At 37.8% G+C, this 21,754-nt stretch overlaps 1 protein-coding gene across 2 annotated transcripts in view; it reads right to left on the reverse strand.

Annotated features, from left to right (window-relative positions):
- The window catches only part of LRRC49 (leucine rich repeat containing 49), a 154,678-nt gene that overhangs the window by 11,444 nt on the left and 121,480 nt on the right, over window positions 1-21,754 (reverse strand). For both annotated transcript variants that reach the window (XM_005685165.3, XM_005685164.3), the window contains 3 exons: window positions 10,795-11,032; window positions 8,759-8,944; window positions 4,619-4,728 (listed from right to left, as the gene is read on the reverse strand). In XM_005685165.3, coding sequence (XP_005685222.1) covers window positions 4,619-4,728; window positions 8,759-8,944; window positions 10,795-11,032 — 534 coding nt within the window. The remainder of the gene's footprint in view (window positions 1-4,618; window positions 4,729-8,758; window positions 8,945-10,794; window positions 11,033-21,754) is intronic.

Below are 21,754 nucleotides of genomic sequence, written 5' to 3' on the forward strand. Positions count from 1 at the left end.
TTATTAATGGACATGTAGCTGGTTTTACCAAAGGCAGAGGAACCAGAGATCAAATTGCCAATGTCTGCTGGATCATCGAAAAGGCAAGAGAGTTCCAGAAAAACATCTATTTCTGTTCTATTGACTACACCAAAGCCTTTGACTGCGTGGATCACAATAAACTGTGGAAAACTCTGAATGAGATGGGAATACCAGACCACCCAACCTGCTTCTTGAGAAACCTGTATGCAGGTCAGGAAGCCACAGTTAGAACTGGACATGGAACAACAGACTGGTTCCAAATAGGAAAAGGAGTATGTCAAGGCTGTATATTGTCACCTGCTTATTTAACTTATATGCAGAGTACATCATGAGAAACGCTGGGCGGGAAGAAGCACAAGCTGGAATCAAGATTGCCAGGAGAAATATCAATAACCTCAGATATGCAGATGACACCACCCTCGTGGCAGAAAGTGAAGAAGAACTAAAGAGCCTCTTGATGAAAGTGAAAGAGGAGAGTGAAAAAGTTGGCTTAAAGCTCAACATTCAGAAAATGAAGATCATGGCATCTGGTCCCATCACTTCATGGGAAATAGATGGGGAAACAGTGGAAACAGTGTCAGACTTTTTGGGGGGGGGGCTCCAAAATCACTGCAGATGGTGATTGCAGCCATGAAATTAAAAGACGCTTACTCCTTGGAAGGAAAGTTATGACCAACCTAGACAGCATGTTAAAAAGCAGAGACATTACTTTGTGAACAAAGGTCCATCTAGTCAAGGCTATGGTTTTTCCAGTAGTCATGTATGGATGTGAGAGTTGGACTATAAAGAAAGCTGAGTGCTGAAGAATTGATGCGTTTGAACTGTCGTGTTGGACAAGACTCTTGAGAGTCCTTTGGACTGCAAGGAGATCCAACCAGTCTATCCTAAAGGAGATCAGTCCTGGGTGTTCACTGGAAGGACTGATGTTGAAGCTGAAACTCCAATACTTTGGCCACCTAACTCATTTGAAAAGACCCTGATGCTGTGAAAGATTGAGGGCAGGAGGAGAGGGGACGACAGAGGATGAGATGGTTGGATGGCATCACCGACTCAATGGACATGGGTTTGGGTGGACTCTGGGAGTTGGTGATGGACAGGGAGGCCTGACATGCTGCGGTTCATGGGGTCGCAAAGAGTCGGATATGACTGAATGACTGAACTGAACTGAACTGAGTGAGTTTTCATATGTTTGTTATTTAATATTATAAACACTGTAATGAAAATCCCTGGATACCTATGTTTGTGCTGTCTATAACTTTGAGATCAAACAACTTTTTTAAAGTTTTAAGGAAGTTGTATCTTGTTTTCTGAGAATTTGTTTCTCTTGTTTCTTTGCTTTTCCAGTTGCAATTGTACAGGTTTTTGTCTCATTCTTTTTTAATTTTATGATATTATCGTTACAGAAAGTTATGTGCATGAATATGCTTTTTGAGATATATGAAGATTTTCTTTGAGTTTAAATATATGTTCAATTTTTGAAAGTTTTAAATAGGTATTCAAATAGGCTTTTTTCCCCCCTGAATTGGGAATAAGTTTCTGGAAATAAAATTCTAAATACATTTATTTGGTATAGTGTGTTAAGTGAGTTATTCAAATCCTCAGTATTCTTTTCTAACTGTGTTTATTTGATCAAATGATCAAATAGCTTAATATTTACCACAATAATGTGAATTTGTTAATATATACTTATATTTGTTAGCATATTTAGAAGCTGTGATCTTGGTTACATTAAGTTTCATAATTATCTTTTTTGGTGGATTTTAAGTTTTTGATATTATCAAAATGACAGGCTGGATGAGTGACAAGCTGGAATCAAGATAGGTGGGAGAAACAGCAACAATCTCAGTTATTTGGATGATATCACTCTAATGCTCTAATGGCAGAAAGAGAAGCGGAACTAAAGAAGCTCTTGATGAGGGTGAAGGAGGAGAGTGAAACAGCCAGCTTAAAACTAAATATTAAAAATACTAAGATCATGGTATCTGACCGCATTACTTCATGGCAAATAGAAAGAGAAAAGGTGGAAGTAGTGACAGATTTCCTCTTACTGGCCTCTAAAATCACTGTGGATGGTAACTGCAGCCATGAAATTAGAAGACCATTGCTTCTTGGCAGGAAAGCTATGACAAACTTAGTGTGTTGAAAAGCAGACATCACTCTGCCAACAAAGGTCCATGTAGTCCAGGCTTTGGTCTTCCCAGTGGTTACATATGGTTGAGAGAGCTGGACCATAAAGAAGGCAGAGCGCCAAAGAATTGATGCCTTTGAACTGTGGTGCCGGAGAAGACTTCTGAGAGTTGCTTGGACAGCCAGGAGATCAAACCAGTCAATCTTAAAGGAAATCAACCCTGAATACTCATTGGAAGGACTGACGCTGAAGCTGAAGCTCCAGAATTTTAGTCACTGATGTTAACAGCTGAATCACTGGAAAAGTCCCTGATGCTGGGAAAGATTGAGGGCAGAGAGAAAAGGGTGTCAGAGGATGAGATGGCTGCATGGCATCACCAATGCAATGGACATGAACTTGGGAAACTCTGGGAGATGGTAAGGGACAGGCAAGTCTGGCATGCTATGGTCCATGGTGTTGCTGAGTTGGACATGACTGGACAACTGAACAACAACATCATCAATTCTATCACCACTAGTAGTAATATTCCCATATTTATTTATTGTTATTTGCCTGTTATATATTTTCCATCCCTTTATTTTCAACCTTTATATATTAGTTTAGGAGTATCTCTCAAAAACAAAATGAAATTCAGTTTTTAACCTAAGCTGAGAGCTATTATCAATGAATAGAATTTCATTCATGAATATTTATTGTGATAACTGACATGTTCATTTTTTTCTTCCCTTCCTGCTTTTTTTTGTTGATCAGTGGTTTTTTCTTTTAATGATTTAGAAATTGTACATCTTATCTTCTTTTCTAATGGTAGCCCTTGAGATTTGAAAACACATAGATAAACATATACTTTTCTATTTCTCTCTAACAGGGAAAGAAACTTGGCAAACGTCAACATCCTTTTTCTGAGGATATTCTGGAATTATTATTTTCACGTTATTAAAGTTTTTTGCATTATGTGCTGTGCTTAGTCGCTCAGTCGTGTCCAACTCTTTGCTACCCCATGTACTGTTGCCCGTCAGGCTCCTCTGTCCGTGGGGATTCTCTAGCAAGAATACTGGAGTGGGTTACCATGCCCTCCTCCAGCGAACCTTCCCAACCCAAGGATCAAACCCAGGTCTACCTGCAGTGAGGGCAGATTCTTTACCAACTGAGCCACCAGGGAAGCCCACTTACTAATGAGTCTTTGCACAACATCATTTCTTTAAGTCAGTGCTTCCTATTTCTTACATTTACTGTTCATTTTGTAGCAGCACCTCGCTCAGTACTTTTTTTCAGAATGTTCTGCGGGCTTTTTATGAGTTCAGCTCTGCCAATCAGATACACATGGGTAAGCTCTGAAATCAGACCTGATCTAAGTGGGAGAGTAAGCACGCCAGACACCCCTTTTATTGGCATGAATCATAGCAGAGCCAAGTTTTGAGGAGGGGAATGGGGAACTTCCTGACCCCTGTGTGAAAAGTGGACGCCATGGTTCGGACAAGCATCCTGACCCCCCAGCTCCCAGACTGTAGCCAAGGTGGCAGTGCCCTTGGTGGACTGGTTCTGCGGTATCGTTGTGGGATCCGCTCCCGGCCCAGGCTAGAGACTGCTTCCCTCCCCCTCTCAGTGATTTTGTGGATGACCGACTTCCCGTATACCAACTGCTTTCTCCTTCCTCTGGTCAGGGTGACCATCTATAACTGAGTCATGACTGGCACGTCGTCTTTGCCTTTCCTCTGTCCATGCCACACCCTGCCAGTCAGCGTTTTCTGTCAGGTCCACTTCTATGTGGTTTTCAATTATCTTCTCTATTCTGTCTTAGTTCAGACCCTTATAACCTCTCTCCTGGAGTACAGACTGGCCTCTTGAGTGGTCTCCATTCCTTCCATCTGGATCCTCTCAAATGGCAGCTATTCTAGAACATGAATCTAATCACATGATTGTTGTGCTTAATTACAAAGCACAGTATTCATTTTGTTTTTCATGGATTTCTGGGCTCTTCAAAATCAGATCACAATCAATCTTTCTACTTTCACTCTCTATCACAATTCACAATCATCCTATGCTCTAATTATACTGAATTATTTACAAGTCCCTGTGCCTTAGCAGATCTCCTTCCCTCATACCCTGTATCTGAAAAAACCCTTATTCATTCCTGATGAGCTAGAAAAATGTTAAGTCCTTAGTGAAGCCTTCCCCAGTGTTCTTCCAAAGCGTAGTCTCTTCTATACTCTTACAGCCCTCTCTTACAACATCTGAAATGTCTTACCTTATTAGCTCATAAACTAATAATTTATTAGCTTATAAGCCACCAAAAAGCAAGAACTTCATCATATTCATCTTTATATCTCCAAAACTTTGGAGAAGGCCAGACAAAAACAAATTTAGGATGTTTGTGGAATGAATAAATAGCACAATTAAGAAGTGTGTGTTATGTATTACTTTGTCTAGTGCAACAATACTTCTATAAAAACTATAGAAATTAAAGTTTACCTGGCATCACCCAGTATTGAAATCAGACGGTATTGCGGTAATTCAGAAGATGCTACATGTGCTAGGATTCCAAACAGCCTCTCAGCCATTATCATATCATTTTGCGTCACCTGAAGAGACAAATAGGAAAGGGGTAAAAAATGACATTGCCTCATAACTTGATACAACTAACATAATCTCATAGAAATGTCCAGATTAAATATTTTCTTGTAGGGACTTCCCTGGTGGTCCAATGGTTGAGAATCCAATACAGAGGATGCCAGTTTGAGTCTTGGTTCGGGAACTAAGATCCCACATGCTGCAGGGCAACAAAACCTGCAAACTGCAACTGCAGAGCCATGCACTGCAAGGAAGACCCCACATGTTGCAACTAAGACTTGATGGAGCAGCCGAAAATAAATTAATTAATTAAAAATTTTCTTTTCAGGGAAAATACATTCTCCTGGGCTATAAGAAGAGAGTGAGTTCTGGCTGATATTTCTCTTTTTTCCCTGAGCTTGATTAGAATGTAGATTTACAAATGTGGCTTATTGTGATGGAAGAGGGCTGGGAGGTGAGGTGTTAGCTCTGATTTAGAAGCCATGGTTCCTGAGGATTATACTTGAGACACCTTAAATTCTTAATGAATTTTTTTTTCCCCAAAATCCCAAAGCTTCTTTGAGTAGAATGATTTAAGGGGGAAAATCTCAAGTGTCAGTGGAATAGATTAACTTTAATAATGTGTTAAAGGCAAGTCAAGGTGTTGTTAATACCTTGTTCCTGAAAGGATAATTTCATCTCTTTCTGAGGGAATGAACATTGGATTAGGAATGGCACTCCTGCTCCTTCTGAAGTTGCATCCACCTTTCTCCGCACAAGGAACAGTTTGTCACAGGGACATTCCCCATGTGGGCTCATTCCTGTGTTAACCAGGAAACTACTAAAGGCTAAAAGCAAGCCTTGTATTAATATCTGGGCATGTTTTAAATATAAAATTAGGTTTCTTGCATTTTTAAATACTATTTCTTTGCCAATATAATTCAGTGGTTCCCAATCAGGGGCCACTTTGGCCCCTAGGGAATGTTTGCCAGTGTCTGGAGATGTTTTTTGTTTATTGCAACTGGTGGACAGATACTACTAGCATCTAGTGAGTCGAAGCCAGGGATGCCGTTAAATGTCCTACAGTGTACGGGACAGTCTCCATAACAAAGAATTATCTGGTCCAAAATGTCAATAGAGCTGATGTTGAGAGACCCATTTTGGATCTTTAAAACCTTTATTCTTAACACTTGCTATAATTACCCACACAGGGATTTTCTGGAAAATAACCCATAACTCACAAGCGACTTATACATATGAATCACTGCAGACTGACTCTTTCCCTTCCTTCCCTAGACTTCAGTAGTTAATGAGGCTGCAGCTCCCCAGAATCATTCCTTCAGATGACAACTAACTTGTTTGGTCTAACATAGTCACCTAGTGGCCAGTGTAGGCCACTACTCCATCTTTTCCTCTTGATGCTCACAATGCTCACTCTCTCTCATACAAAGAAAAGCAGAAATACAGTATAACATTATCACATACTGTCAAGGACGAGATAAGCAGGTTTATTCTAGGTCTTCTATTAAAAGGTCAAATATTCCTGGGCATCGACATTTTCAGAACTTTAAATCAGAGTACATTACATTGGTTCTTTCTCATTCTTCTCTATATAATGATATTACACTATTACTTCCTATTTTAAGGTTTTATAATAACTATTATGTCTCCAGCAGTGATCCACATTTGGGTAAACACAGTATTTAGGGTTAATGAAGATAATGGATTGGCCACTAACAAGGGAGAATTCCTCACCTATAGCTAAAATAACTATCCTACAGCCCAGGCTAGCTTTGGAAACTTTTGGAACTATTAGTTCTGACCAGTGACTTACAACCTCTCTGGGGAAGTACCAAGAGGGTACATAAAACTAAAACGAATCTCTTGTGAACTAGTTGGAGAAATTAATAGTCATCTGAAGGTTCCAGGTTTGCCCTACATCTTCAACAGATGGCTGATACTGGGGTTATGGACCTACCATTCAGTTCAGTTCAATTCAGTTGCTCAGTCATGTCTGACTCTGCGACCCCATGAACTGCAGCACGCCAGGCTTCCTTGTCCATCACCAACTCCCAGAGTTCACTCAAACTCACGTCCATCTAGTCGGTGATGCCATCCAGCCATCTCATCCTCTGTCGTCCCCTTTTCCTCCTGCCCCCAATCCCTCCCAGCATCAGAGTCTTTTCCAATGAGTCAGCTCTTCGCATGAGGTGGCCAAAGTACTGGAGTTTCAGCTTTAGCATTATTCCTTCCAAAGAACACTCAGGGCTGATCTGCTTTAGAATGGACTGGTTGGATCTCCTTGCAGTTCAAGGGACTCTCAAGAGTCTTCTCCAACACCACAGTTCAAAAGCATCAATTCTTCAGCGCTCAGCTTTCTTCACAGTCCAACTCTCACATCCATACATGACTTCTGGAAAAACCATAGCCTTGACTAGACGGACCTTTGTTGGCAAAGTGATGTCTCTGCTTTTGAATATGCTATCTAGGTTGGTCATAACTTTTCTTCCAAGGAGTTAGTGTGTTTTAATTTAATGGCTGCAACAGTTCAGTTCAGTCGCTCAGTCGTGTCCGACTCTTTGCGACCCCATGAATCGCAGCACACCAGGCCTCCCTGTCCATCACCAACTCCCGGAGTTTACCCAAACTCATGTCCATCGAGTCGGTGATGCCATCCAGCCATCTCATCCTCTGTTGTCCCCTTCTCCTCCTGCCCCCAATCCCTCCCAGCATCAGCGTCTTTTCCAATGAGTCAGCTCTTCTCATGAGGTGGCCAAAGTAGCTGATGCAAATTTCACATGGCTCTTGTATGCTGACCCAGAGACCTGCAATCTCCTGATGGTATGCTGGAGTTCTCAAGTTTTAGGCCAGAGTTACCTTCCCTGGTGGCTCAGAGGTTAAAGCGTTTGCCTGCAAGGCAGGAGACCCGGTTCAATCCCTGGGTCGGGAAGATCCCCTGGAGAAGGAAATGGCAACCCACTCCAGTATTCTTGCCTGGAAAATCCCATGGACAGAGGAGCCTGGTAGGTTACAGTCCACGGAGTCGCAAAGAGTCGGACACGACTGAGCAACTTCACTTCACTTCACTACTTATAGTGTATCAGTTGCAGGGAACAATAGTTGCTCTTCCCACCCTGCTAGCAAAGTTGATTATAGCTCGTCTTACAATAAGGAGGTTTGAATTTTAAGAGATAATCACACTAATACTAGTAGCATATTAAAAGATTTTTTCCTTTTGGAGGACTATCTAAACTCAGTTCTGGAATTCCACAGAAGAAGAAGCATAGCTTCTCTCTCTTCTTCCAAAGTAATATTTAAAGAGAACATGATCTTTGGATAGCTGGAGGATTACCCTCATGACAAGCTTAGCAGAATCAATCTGAAAAATAACTCTTTGCTAATAATTTTCCAGCTATTCAGGCTCCAGACCTGAATTATACAATGTAGATATGTCCAAGCAGCTGTTACAAACTATTAACAAAGCAATCTAGACTTTTACTTATGGTTGTTTTATTTCCTTTTTCATTCATGTAGACTTTTTCGTCTTTTAACTTTCCTCCTTGCTTATTTCTCCCTCTTATCTTCTTTTAAAATCACTCTTCTTTCCCTATGTACATTTTTTTGCATGTTATTCTTCCCTTCCTCTATCGCAACCTTTATTAAATGACATTTAGTATCACTTCCCCAGGCCCTTTTACATGTCAGTATGTAAAACACTCTGAGAAACACAAAGATCACATTACTTACAGAAGTGTTCTTTTTCTTTTCATTTTAAACTATTATTCTATCAATCCTTCTCTGAATACTTAAAAACAATAGAAGAAGTATTTACTGTTCACCATGATCTGGTTACTAATTTATTCACAAAATTTGCCTAGTACATTAGAGGTTTTTAGACAAATATTTTTAGCTTTTCAACATTTTAAATGTGACGATTTAAAAAAAAAATTATTTCTCAAAAGTTCAATCGTGATTTTATACATAAATTCCTGGATATTTTTACGATTATTTCCCTTTAAAAGGAACATTTCAGTTCTACAGTTGACTTAGTGTTTAGCTTACCTCTGTTCCATTTATTTTCTGCATATTAAAATGGCTCAGCCTAAACAGGACATAATATTTCCAGAGTGTAAAACCGACAACTGGATTTCCTTGAGGATCAATTGTCAACTGGTCAACTCGACGGAGCTGTGCTAGTGCATTAAATTGCTGCAGCATTACAAGATTTGTTTCCTTGAATTTAAGGTGCTACAATAATAAACAAAAAAGGGGTGAATATTGGCTCTAACCATCTTAAAATGTTACCATTAAAGCTTCACTATCATTCCCCAAATAAGTCTAAATTTTAGGGTTAACTAATATGTTTTCATTAATACAACTAAATGTATTAAACTTAAATACCTTTAATCTACCTAATACAAAATTATTGATAGAATATATTAAGCCACCCAATATTGAATTTGAAGTGATTTCCATTCTGGAAAGGACGCCCACCTATCTATTAACTAACTACATTTCTAAAAAATTATATAAATATACAATAATTCAGACTCTTCCAGATATTACAATGATTTTATATGTTTTATATGGAGATTAAATCTATAAAGGGAAAACCAGAAGTAAAATTTTCAGAACTTTACGAATACAGGGCTCACAGTACTTCTGAGAAGAACTAGTTAACCATTATTACTTTTATCTTGCTAATTACTATGTAGGCTACTTAAACTGGCTATCAGAAAACAAAATACCAACATTGAAATGCTAATAGAAATGTTCTGTCTGTGAATTTGGATGATCTTTTCTAAACACACTGTCTCCACTACTATCCTTTTTATTAGAGAGGAAAATATAACAAAAGAACAAAATACATTATAAAAGAGTTGGTGACGAGGAAACCAGAATTGAAAGGGACTCATGTACCCCAATGTTCATCGCAGCAATGTTTACAATAGCCAGGACATGGAAGCAACCTAGATGTCCATTGGCAGACGAATGGATAAGAAAACTGTGGTACATATACACAATGGAATATTACTTAGCTATTAAAAAGAATGCATTTGAATCAGTTCTAATGAGGTGGATGAAACTGGAGCCTATTATACAGAATGAAGTAAATCAGAAAGTAAAACACCAATACAGTATATTAATGCATATATATGGAATTTAGAAAGATGGTAACAATGACCTTATATGCGAGATAGCAAAAGAGACACAGATGTAAAGAACAGACTTTTGGACTCTGTGGGAGAAGGTGAGGGTGGGATGATTTGAGAGAATAACACTTAAACATGTATATTACCATATGTGAAATAGATCACCAGTCTAGGTTCAATGCATGAGACAGGGTGCTCAGGGCTGGTGCACTGGGATGACCCTGAGGGATGGGATGGGGAGGAAGTTGGGAGGGGGCTTCAGGATGGGGAACACATGTACACTCATGGCTGATTCATGTCAATGTGTGACAAAAACCACTACAATATTGTGGTTTTTTTACAATATTTAGACTTTAATTAAAATAAATTTTAAAAAAAGCGTTGGTGAGGGAAATCACTAGCTAATTGAGAAAAACACAATGATAATAAAAACTCAAGAAAGAACTCCGAAATCACAGCTTTCACAAATTCATACTAATAATTAATATAATAATACCATAACTGGAAAAGGCAAATTTCTCAAAGTAACTTTAATGAGCTATTAAAATGATTTTAAATGTTGTTAGGGGACTACTATAAAAATTATATGTGAGTACACTTGTCCTGTTAATACCAGGTATAGTAAATGAATTTATAATATAGAGTTAGGTGAGGTCCTGTTGAAAGTTTCCCAAAGTAGAAGCATGTCACTTGAATAAAATTACATCAGTCCTTCATACTCCATAAGGAAGCATTTTCTAGAGAGAAAATTTCCAATATTAATAGAAGACTGCAAGGCCATTTATGAGTACTAATTTAAATATCAGATTCAGAAATTCAACATAAGAACTTAGTCTCCCTGCCAGATAGAAACAGCATAAATAAAAGTTAAAATAGGTCTTTGGCCTGAATATACAAGTCATGACTGAGAAGAATTCAAATATACAACAAAAAGGAAATGCTTACCAGAGAATTAGGAAACTTAATCTTCAATTTGGGAAGCACTTGGACGATTTCATCAAATTCTATGAACGTGAAGGACACTGTTGTCACCATTCCTGCTGTTTGCATGCTCCAGTTCCGATCCAGACACTCCAGTGCTCCTGAGCCATACAGGGAAAGCGTGTCTCCATCCACTTCAACAAGGTGTGTGTCTGTGACAGATAGATCCTGTAATCCACTGGTGAGTCCTGAGTCCAGAGACCTGGGAAACCCATCATATAATCTTAATGAAAGTTTTATCATGCAAAGTAAATAACAGATTATAAAGATCTGTTGGAAAAGGTATTTGAAATTTTACATCCATTTCTTTTTATTTCAATAATTAAACCCAGAGTACCAGAGACTAATTTTCAATAGTGCATCTGCAAGCTTGACGGACATGAGTCTGAGTGAACTCTGGGAATTGGTGATGGACAGGGAGGCCTGGCATGCTGCAATTCATGGGGTCGCAGAGAGTTGGACACGACTGAGCGACTGAACTGAACTGAAGCTTTATATTCTTCTATAGTCATATACTTTAATTTAAAAAGAGGCACATGTGAACAAAAAATTACTACTTTTAAACCCAAATTATTTATACTGATGGAAGATAATTGATATTCTATTTAGTTTTAAAATAATACATTTAAGATAACCAAGAAGGACCTACTGAATAGCACATGGAATTCTGCTCAGTGTTATGTGGCAGCCTGGATGGGACGGGAGCTTGGGAGAGAATGGATACATGTATATGTATGGCTGAGTCCCTTCACTGTTCACCTGAAACTATCACATTGTTAACTGGCTAAACCCCAATACAAAATAAAAAGGTTTTAAAAAAAAGAAAAAAAATAAGACAATCCATTTAATACAGCATAGATGCTTTTGCATGTCAAAACAAGTAAGTTTGCCTACTCTGGAAAGTATTCCACTGTCTGACTGAAAAAAAATGCATTTTACAGAATAATATTTCTATAGTAAGAACAATATAATATAAAACTATGTTTATAAAATACTTGGGAATTCACATACTAACTGCTAACAATAGTTTCTCTCTCAGAAGCTGGACTAAGGGCTAACTTTGACTCCACATTTTTAAATAGTTCAATGTGTTTGAAAATATGCAAGTGTAAATATATTACAGTTATAGGCAGCAAAATCAATGAAGACTCCCTCCCCGTATTGAAATAAGAAATGATAAAAAATCCAGTACACATGCAAAATAACTTCACATACTCTAGTGACTATGATAACTGTTAATATTTTCAAAGTTAGAGCCACACTTCTGTAAAAGGTTACCTAAATGAATGCTCTTGAAGAAGAAAAGAAATAGCTTCAGTTCAGTCGCTCAGTTGTGTCTGACTCTTTGCGACCCCATGGACTGTAGCATGCCAGGCCTTCCTGTCCATCACCAACTTCCAGAGCTTGCTCTAACTCATGTCCATTGAGTTGGTAATGTCATCCAACCATCTCATTCTCTGTTGTGTCCTTCTCCTGCCTTCAATCTTTCCTAGCATCAGGGTCTGTTCCAATGAGTCAGTTCTCTGCATCAGGTCACCAAAGTATTGGAGTTTCAGCTTCAGCATCAGTCCTTCCAATGAATATTCAGGACTGATTTCCTTTAGGATGGACTGGTTGGATCTCCTTGCAGTCCAAGGGACTCTCAAGAGTCTTCTCCAACACCACAGTTCAAAAGTATCAATTCTTAGGCGCTCAGCTTTCTTTATAGTCCAACTCTCACATCCATACGCGACTACTGGAAAAACCATAGCTGCTTGATCCAACTCAAATTTTCTGCTTCATGAATACAGACATAACTATTTGTTACTCAATCTCAAAACTCAAATAATGCTTTGTTTTCATTACGGAATTTTGCCTTTAGATAGTATTTATTTGCCCTTACTAACATATTAATGTTTTGCCTTTCTTTGGGCTACAACAGAATTTTATATACTCCTCTGATACATCACTTCTCATATTCAATCATAATTATGGGTTTACAATTTTGGCTACATTTTTTTCCTCTTTGGAGGGTCTAGAATCTATTAATGGGCTTTTCACAATATAAATGACTGCATTATTAAAGATCTTCAGAAGTTTTATAATGCTGGTGTTGTGAGTAAGACTGACAAACCATCACCTTGCTGGTTTACCATGCTTTACTAGATTTCCATGTACTTACTCCACAGGCACCACTTAACATGTAACATACTTGTTAACACAATAAGAAGTTGGGTAATAACATCCGTCAACTCTGTGAATGTGTGACCAAGAAAATATAAAAAGGATTGATTTCTGCCAGGCTAGTGCTCATGGCAATGATTATTATACAGTAATAATCAAATATTTAGTGAGCAATGGTGTGTGAATAATCTTAGATGAAAATCCTATAAAGGTAATGGCTGATAATAGAACAAAAATAAGGTGAGAATTAAGAGTTCCTTATATTGTGGTTTGTGTGATAACTTTGTGTTGAGCTATGTAGAGTAGGTGGAGCTAGTGATAAACAATCTGCCTGCCAATGCTGGAGACACGGGTTCGATCCCTGGGTTTGGAAGATCCCCTGGAGTAGGAAATGGCACCCCATTCCTTCTTGCCTAGAAAATTCCATGGGCAGAGGAGCCTGGTGGGCTATAGTCCATAGGATGGCAAAGAGCTGGGCAAGACTGAGCGACTGAGTGCACACATAACCCATTAGAACATATAATCATTTCTAGAATAGGATAAAGGAGTTACATTTCAGTACCACTAAAATAAAGATGGCTTTATGAAAAGAACACAGCACTGGCCATACTGTACTGCAGTTGCTTGTCTCTCCTACTGAATAATGTGATCCTTGAGGGTTCAAACTCTGTCACATTCACTATAGTAGATCAGCACCTAGCACAGCTCCTGGCGCATGTCGTAAATATTCCTTCAAAGAATTAATGAATGAGACAATTATGAATTTTCTTAGGAGTATCTACTGAATCTTCAAAAGGGTGTTCCAATCATCAACTGTGGTTTGAACAAAGGGGCAGAGTCGGTGATACAGACACAGGCTAAGGGGTTAGGAAGATGGTTCTCACAGGTGAGGCAAACACAAATAATGAAAAAGTAAAGTCAAGGCAAAAAAAAAAGTTTGCTAGTTAATGTAGTGATGCCTGATGGCCACGATACTCAGCAAAAGAAGTTGAATCATAGCTATGAGAAGTTGTGTTGTTTTACATCGTCTGTTTGAACATGTCTTGTTTATCTTTTTTCCTTATGATATAATAGCCAGGACATGGAAGCAACCTAGATATCCATCAGCAGATGAATGGATAAGAAAGCTGTGGTACATATACACAATGGAGTATTACTCAGCCATTGAAAAGAATACATTTGAATCAGTTCTAATGAGGTGGATGAAACTGGAGCCAATTATACAGAGTGAAGTAAGCCAGAAAGAAAAACACCAATACAGTATACTAATGCATATATATGGAATTTAGAAAGATGGTAACAATAACCCTGTATGCGAGATAACAAAAGAGACACTGATGTATAGAACAGTCTTTCAGACTCTGTGGGAGAGGGCGGGTGGGGGGGATGATTTGGGAGAATGGCATTGAAACATGTATAATATCATATAAGAAATGAATTGCCAGTCTAGGTTCGATGCAGGATACAGGGTGCTTAGGGCTGGTGCACTGGGATGACCCAGAGAGATGGTATGGGAAGGGAGATGGGAAGGGGGTTCAGGATTGGGAACACATGTATACCCATGGCAGATTCATGTTGATGTATGGCAAAACCAATACAATATTGTAAAGTAAAAAAAAAATAATAATAAAATAAAATATGAAAAAATAAACTTCAAAATAAAATGCCTTTATTAGAAAATGGTTATTTTCTTTAAAAGTTTTTTAGTAAACTGTTAAGAAAATAAGTGAAATAATAAATAAGCTTAGCCTCAGCAAAACAGTTGTACAGTTCCAAAACAAAGCAGAATTAATTTCCAACTGTTGTAGACTTCATATGGACATTCAGTAAAAACAAATGGCAAGTTTGCTGGGCTGTTGCTAGGAAACAAAGCACCTATTAAATAGGTCTTACAGGACCAAACTTTTTTCAGTTATTTTCTTTTTTTTCCCCTCGATTAAAAAGAAGGAGCTTTATTTTTTTAATTATTTATTTTAATTGAAGGCTAATTACTTTATAATATTGTAGTGTTTTCTGCCATACATAGACATGAATCAGCCATGGGCATACATGTGTTCCCCATCCTGAAGCCCCCTCCCAACTTCCTCCCCATCCCATCCCTCAGGGTCATCCCAGGGCACCAGCCCTGAGCATCCTGTCTCATGCATCGAACCTGGACTGGCAATCTGTTTCACATATGATAATATACATGTTTTGATGCTACTCTCTCAAATCATCCCACTCTTGCCTTCTCCCACAGAGTTCAAAAGACTATACTCTACATCTATGTCTCTTTTGATGTCTCACATATAGGGTCATCGTTACCATCTTTCTAAATTCCATATATATGTGTTGCTGCTGCTGCTGCTGCTAAGTCGCTTCAGTCATGTCCAACTCTGTGTGACCCCACAGATGGCAGCCCATGAGGCTCCCCCATCCCTGAGATTCTCCAGGCAAGGACACTGGAGTGGGTTGCCATTTCCTTCTCCAATGCATGAAAGTGAAAAGTGAAAGTGAAGTTGCTCAGTCGTGTCCAACTCTTAGCGACCCCATAGACTGCGGCCCACCAGGCTCCTCCGTCCATGGGATTTTCCAGGCAAGAGTGCTGGAGTGGAGTGCCATTGCCGTCTCCAATATATATGTTAGTGTACTGTATTGGTATTTTTCTTTCTGACTTCACTCTGTGTAATAGGCTCCAATTTCATCCACCTCATTAGAACTGATTCAAATGTATTCTTTTTAATAGCTGAGTAATATTCCATTATGTATATGTACAACTTTCTTATCCATTTGTCTGCTGATGAACATCTAGGTTGCTTCCATGTCCTACCTATTGTAAACAGTGCTGCTATGAACATTGGGGTACACGTGTCTCTTTCAATTCTGGTTTCCTCAGTGTGTATGCCCAGCAGTGGGATTGCTGGGTCATATGGCAGATCTGCTTTTAGTTTTTTAAAGGAATCTCCACACTGTTCTCCATAGTGGCTGTAAAAGTCATTTGCATTCCCATCAACAGTGTAAGAGGGTTCCCTTTTCTCCACACCCTCTCCAGCATTTATTGTTTGTAGATTTTTTGATAGCACCCATTCTGACTGGCATGAGATGGTACCTCATTGTGGTTTTGATTTGTATTTCTCTGATAATGAGTGATGCTGAGCATCTTTTCATGTGTTTGTTAGCCATCTGTATGTCTTCTTTGGAGAAATGTCTGTTTAGTTCTTTGGCCCATTTTTTGATTGGGTCGTTTATTTTTCTGGAATTGAGCTGCAGGAGCTGCTTGTATATTTTTGAGATTAATTCTTTCAGTCAGTTGCTTCATTTGCTATTATTTTCTCCCACTCTGAAGGCTGTCTTTTCACCTTGCTTATAGATTCCTTCATTGTGCAAAAGCTTTTAAGTTTAATTAAGTCCCATTTGTTTATTTTTGCTTTTATTTCCATTACTCTGGGAGGTGGGTCATAGAGGATCCTGCTGTGACTTATGTCAGAGAGCATTTTGCCTATGTTTTCCTCTAGGAGTTTTATAGTTCCTGGTCTTACGTTCAGATCTTTAATTCATTTTGAGCTTATTTTTGTGTATGGTGTTAGAAAGTGTTCTAGTTTCATTCTTTTACAAGTGGTTGACCAGTTTTCCCAGCACCACTTGTTAAAGAGATTGTCTTTTCTTCATTGTATATTCTTGCCTCCTTTGTCAAAGGACACCTATAAAGTGTTCACAGGTGCGTGGATTTATCTCTGGGCTTTCTATTTTGTTCCATTGATCTATATTTCTGTCTTTGTGCCAGTACCATACTGTCTTGATGACTGGAACTTTGTAGTATAGTCTGAAGTCAGGCAGGTTGATTCCTCCAGTTCCATTCTTCTTTCTCAAGATTGCTTTGGCTATTTGAGGTTTTTTATATTTCCACACAAATAGTGAAATTATTTGTTCTAGTTTTGTGAAAAATACAGTTGGTAGCTTGATAGGGATTGCATTGAATCTGTAGATTGCTTTTGGTAGTATACTAATTTTAACTATATTGATTCTTCCAATCCATGAACATGGTATATTTCTCCATCTATTTGTGTCCTCTTTGATTCCTTTTATCAGTGTTTTATAGTTTTCTATATATAGGTCTTTTGCTTCTTTAGGTAGCTTTATTCCCAAGTATTTTATTCTTTTCATTGCAATGGTGAATGGAATTGTTTCCTTAATTTCTCTTTCTGATTTCTCATTGTTAGTGTATAGGAATGCAAGGGATTCCTGTGTGTTAGTTTTATATCCTGCAACTTTACTATATTCATTGATTAGCTCCAGTAATTTTCTGGTGGAGTCTTTAGGGGTTTTTATCTAGAGGATCATGTCATTTGCAAACAGTGAGAGTTTTACTTCTTCTTTTCCAATCTGGACTCCTTTTATTTCTTTTCCTTCTCTAATTGCTGTGGCTAAAACTCCCAGAATTATGTTGAATAGTAGTGGTGAGAGTGGGCACCCTTGTCTTATTCCTGATTTAAGGGAAAATGCTTTCAATTTTTCACCATTGAGGATAACATTTGCTGTGGGTTTATCATATATGGCTTTTATTATGTTGAGGCATGTTCCTTCTATTCCTGCTTTCTAGGGGGTTTTTATCATAAATGGATGTTGAGTTTTATCAAAGGCCTTCTCTGCATCTATTGAGATAATCATATGGCTTTTATCTTTCAATTTGTTAATGTGGTGTATCATACTGATTGATTTGCAAATATTGAAGAATCCTTGCATCCCTGGGATAAAGCCCACTTGGTCATGATGTATGATCTTTTTAATATGTTGTTGGATTCTGTCTGCTAGAATTTTGTTAAGGATTTTTGCATCTATGTTCACCAGTGATATTGGCCTGAGTTTTCTTTTTTGTGGCATATTTGTCTGGTTTTGGTATTAGGGTGATGGTGGCCTCATAGAAAGAGTTTGGAAGTTTATCTTCCTCTGCAATTTTCTGCAAGAGTTTCAGTAGGGTAGGTGTTAGCTCTTCTCTACACTTTTGGTAGAATTCAGCTGTGAGGCCATCTGGTCCTGGGCTTTTGTTTGCTGGAAGATTTCTGATTACAGTTTTGATTTCCATGCTTGTGATGGGTCTGTTAAGATTTTATATTTCTTCTTGGTTCAGTTTCAGAAAGTTATACTTTTCTAAGAATTTGTCCATTTCTTCCAAGTTGTCCATTTTATTGGCATATAGTTGCTGATAGTAGTCTCTTATGATCCTCTGTATTTCTGTGTTGTCTGTTGTGACTTCCTCATTTTCATTTCTAATTTTGTTGATTTGATTCTTCTCCCGTTTTCCCTTGATGAGTCTGGCTAATGGTTTGTCTATTTTATTTATCTTCTCTAAAAACCAGCTTTTAGCTTTGTTGATTTTTGCTATGGTCTCCTTTGTTTCTTTTTCATTTACTTCTGACCTAATTCTTCTGATGTCTTTCCTTCTACTAACCCTGGGATGCTTAATTTCTTCTTTTTCTAGTTGCTTTAGGTGTAGAGTTAGGTTATTTATTTGATTTTTTTCTTGTTTCTTGAGGTAAGCTTATATTGCTATGAACCTTCCCCTTAGCACTGCTTTTACTGAATCTCACAGGTTTTGGGTTGTTGTGTTTTCATTTTCATTTGTTTCTATGCATATTTTGATTTCTTCTGTGATTTGTTGGTTATTCAGAAGCGTGTTGTTTAGCCTCCATATGTTTGTATTTTTAATAGTTTTTTTCCTGTAGTTAACATCTAATCTAACCACATTGTGATCAGAAGAGATGCTTGGAATGATTTCAATTTTTCTGAATTTACCAAGGCGAGATTTATGGCCCAGGATGTGATCTGTCCTGGAGAAGGTCCATGTGCACTTGAGAAAAAGGTGAAATTCGTTGTTTTGGGGTGAAATGTCCTATAGATATCAATTAGGCCTAACTGGTCCATTGTATCATTTAAAGTTTGTGTCTCCTTGCTAATTTTCTGTTTAGTTGATCTATCCATAGGTGTGAGTGTGGTATTAAAGTCTCCAACTATTATTGCGTTACTGTTAATTTCCCCTTTCATACTTGTTAGCATTTGCCTTACATATTGCAGTGCTCCTGTGCTGGGTGCATATATATTTATAATTGTTATATTTTCTTCTTGTATTGATCCTTTGATCATTATGTTTCAGTTATTTTCTGAATGAGGTTCAAGGTCAGCCTCAAACTCTGGCCAATAGGAAATAGAGAAGCTGTTCCCCTGGCAAAGTGTGCTCTGATGTCCATAAAAAAAATAATTCAGGAAGTTTTCTCCCCATGTTCATATGTTGGGCATTGTCCTTCCAGTTTTTCTTGTATGCCTAACAGATATGTCCATATCTTTTTAGTCAAACATACATACATATTATTTCTTTTGCTCTATCATTCATTTATTGGCCAAACATTTGCTAAAAGTTCACTGTATACAGGGCACTGTCCTAAGAATTCTGTCACAGGCAACCAGCTCATCTGCATTGAAAAAGTCAATCAGAACAGAAATCATGGGCAAGATTTTTGATATATCAAAACTTTCTTCACTTTTATTGACTTATGGTCCCAGAAAAATAACTGCTCAAATAATACTCTGTAATTAAATTAATAAGCAAATGGGTATAATTTCTAAAGAGCTCAACCCCATTAAACAAATAGGTTAATCTGGAGAGGTATTGTGTCAGGTATTGCAGTAGACACTGGGGATATAAAGATAATAGTTACTTATCCTTAAGGAGCTCCCATTCTATGAGGGTGGAAAGCAAGATAAACATATACATTAATCCAAATATAATAGGCTTATTATCACACAATGAATATTTAAGTAATATGTTACGTAAATGCAGAGGAAGAATGACTAATTCTGCTAGTGCAGAGAAGTCAGGTTTCAGAAGGAGGTAGTATTGATATTTGAACTAGTCCTTGAAAGATAAACAGTAGAATTTTATCAGAAGTAGAAGGAAGAAGCATACTTTATGTAAGAAAAACAGAATGAAGGCACAGAAGCCTAATTATAACATACTCAGTTAAAAACAATTTCAATATGGACGGAACACTGAAATTAAGAAATTAAACACTAAAATATATAGGGGAGTAGAAGCTGAAGCTGAAGTCAAAAAAATCAGATTTTATCCCATAAGTTTGAGAAGCAGAAAAAGATTTTTAAATGAAAACATAACAGAACCATATTCAATGCAAGTTTTTAAGCATCTCCAGTGTGCCATGCATGGAGCTAGGTTCTGTGGCTGGGAATAAAAAGATGAATAAAATATGTTCCCTGCTCTCAAGGACCTACTTGAGACAGATAAGTTGGTCAATTCTGTGGATGAAGTAGATGGCAAGGAGAGACTGAATGGAGGGAGGTTAGTAGGAAGACTAGTGCAATAGTGTCAGCTAGATTATATAACAAAAAAGAAAGCATCAGGCAGTGGAAGAGGCATTGGCAAGAAAATAAGATAGAGCTTAGTTCAAATCCTAGATTTGCCAGAATAAATAGATGACTTTGGGAGCAAGTTGCTGAATTTCTTTGTAGTTTCAGTTTCCTTGTAGGTAAAATATCATAATACATAGTTTTTCAGAGTTGTTATTAAGACTAGAAGTAATATTCTAAACATGGTGGTGGTGGTTTAGTCGTCAAGTCAGGTCTGACTCTTGTGACCCCACGGACTGTAGCCCACCAGGCTCCTTTGTGCATGGGATTTCCCAGGCCAAAATACTGGAGTGGGTTGCCATTGCCTTCTCCAGGGGACCTTCCTGACCCAGGGATCAATTCCAAACCATACTTAACGCTTACTTCAATAGATTTTAATGATGATTACTAATAAAAGAACACAGATATACCAGATATTTAAGAGATTATAAAAGTAGGACTTAGTGACTGTGGGGAAGGAATGACAGGGAGGATTCAAAAGGTTTAGAGTAGGTGATGGAGTCAACCTGGCCTAGGTTTTACCCCTGTCAAGGCTAAATTCATGCTTTAAGAAATGTGGTATTCCTCTACAGAGGATCCATGCTTTATAATTTGCTTTTCCATGAAGTACAATACATTTCAATGTATATTTCCCAATTCAAGTACTATTTATATAACAGTAAGGCAGTCTGCCATCAAATAGGAATTCTCTTAAAGATTTTTAGAAGTTAATTCCAAGTGTTCATTAACCCAACTCAACCTTTATATAAGAATGAATCAGAAAAATATTCTATGCCTTCCTGATTAGTAAAGGACTCTAAGACTAGATGATTAACTTAACACAATAAAGTAATAAGTCCCAGAAAGGCAGGCTAAATGGAGAATATACTCTTAAATGTCTAAGTGGAGAGAAAAGACAATATTTCAGAGGATTACAGTTAAAAAAAAACTTTATGCATTCTATAACAAGCTAGAATAGAAAGACTTAAAATATTTCAGAAGATTCTTTTCCCAATGAATAAGTGGTGCTGATTCCTATAATAATGTATTTTATGAATTTCTATTACAACATTCATAGGTGTGGAAATTCGTTTTATGCATTATATTTTATTATAGTAGTGTTAGCTAAAATACCACACTGTTCATAGACAGGAAATGACCGAAAATAAACCAGCTTCACTGTATGCATCCAATGTAAGCAAAGAAAACATTACACCACGTACTTTCCCATTTCTGGCAGGGGAAAGAAACCTGTAATATGTCATTTTACTATAGAGCTGTCCCAAGTACAGTGAACAGTGAAATCATTAATGGGATATACCAAAGTTTCACAGAATTTCTTCCCTTTATGTGACTATAATTTCTTCATGGACACTTATTTCCA

The sequence above is a fragment of the Capra hircus genome, chromosome 10, assembly GCF_001704415.2.
Source record: "Capra hircus breed San Clemente chromosome 10, ASM170441v1, whole genome shotgun sequence".
NCBI lineage: Eukaryota > Metazoa > Chordata > Mammalia > Artiodactyla > Bovidae > Capra > Capra hircus.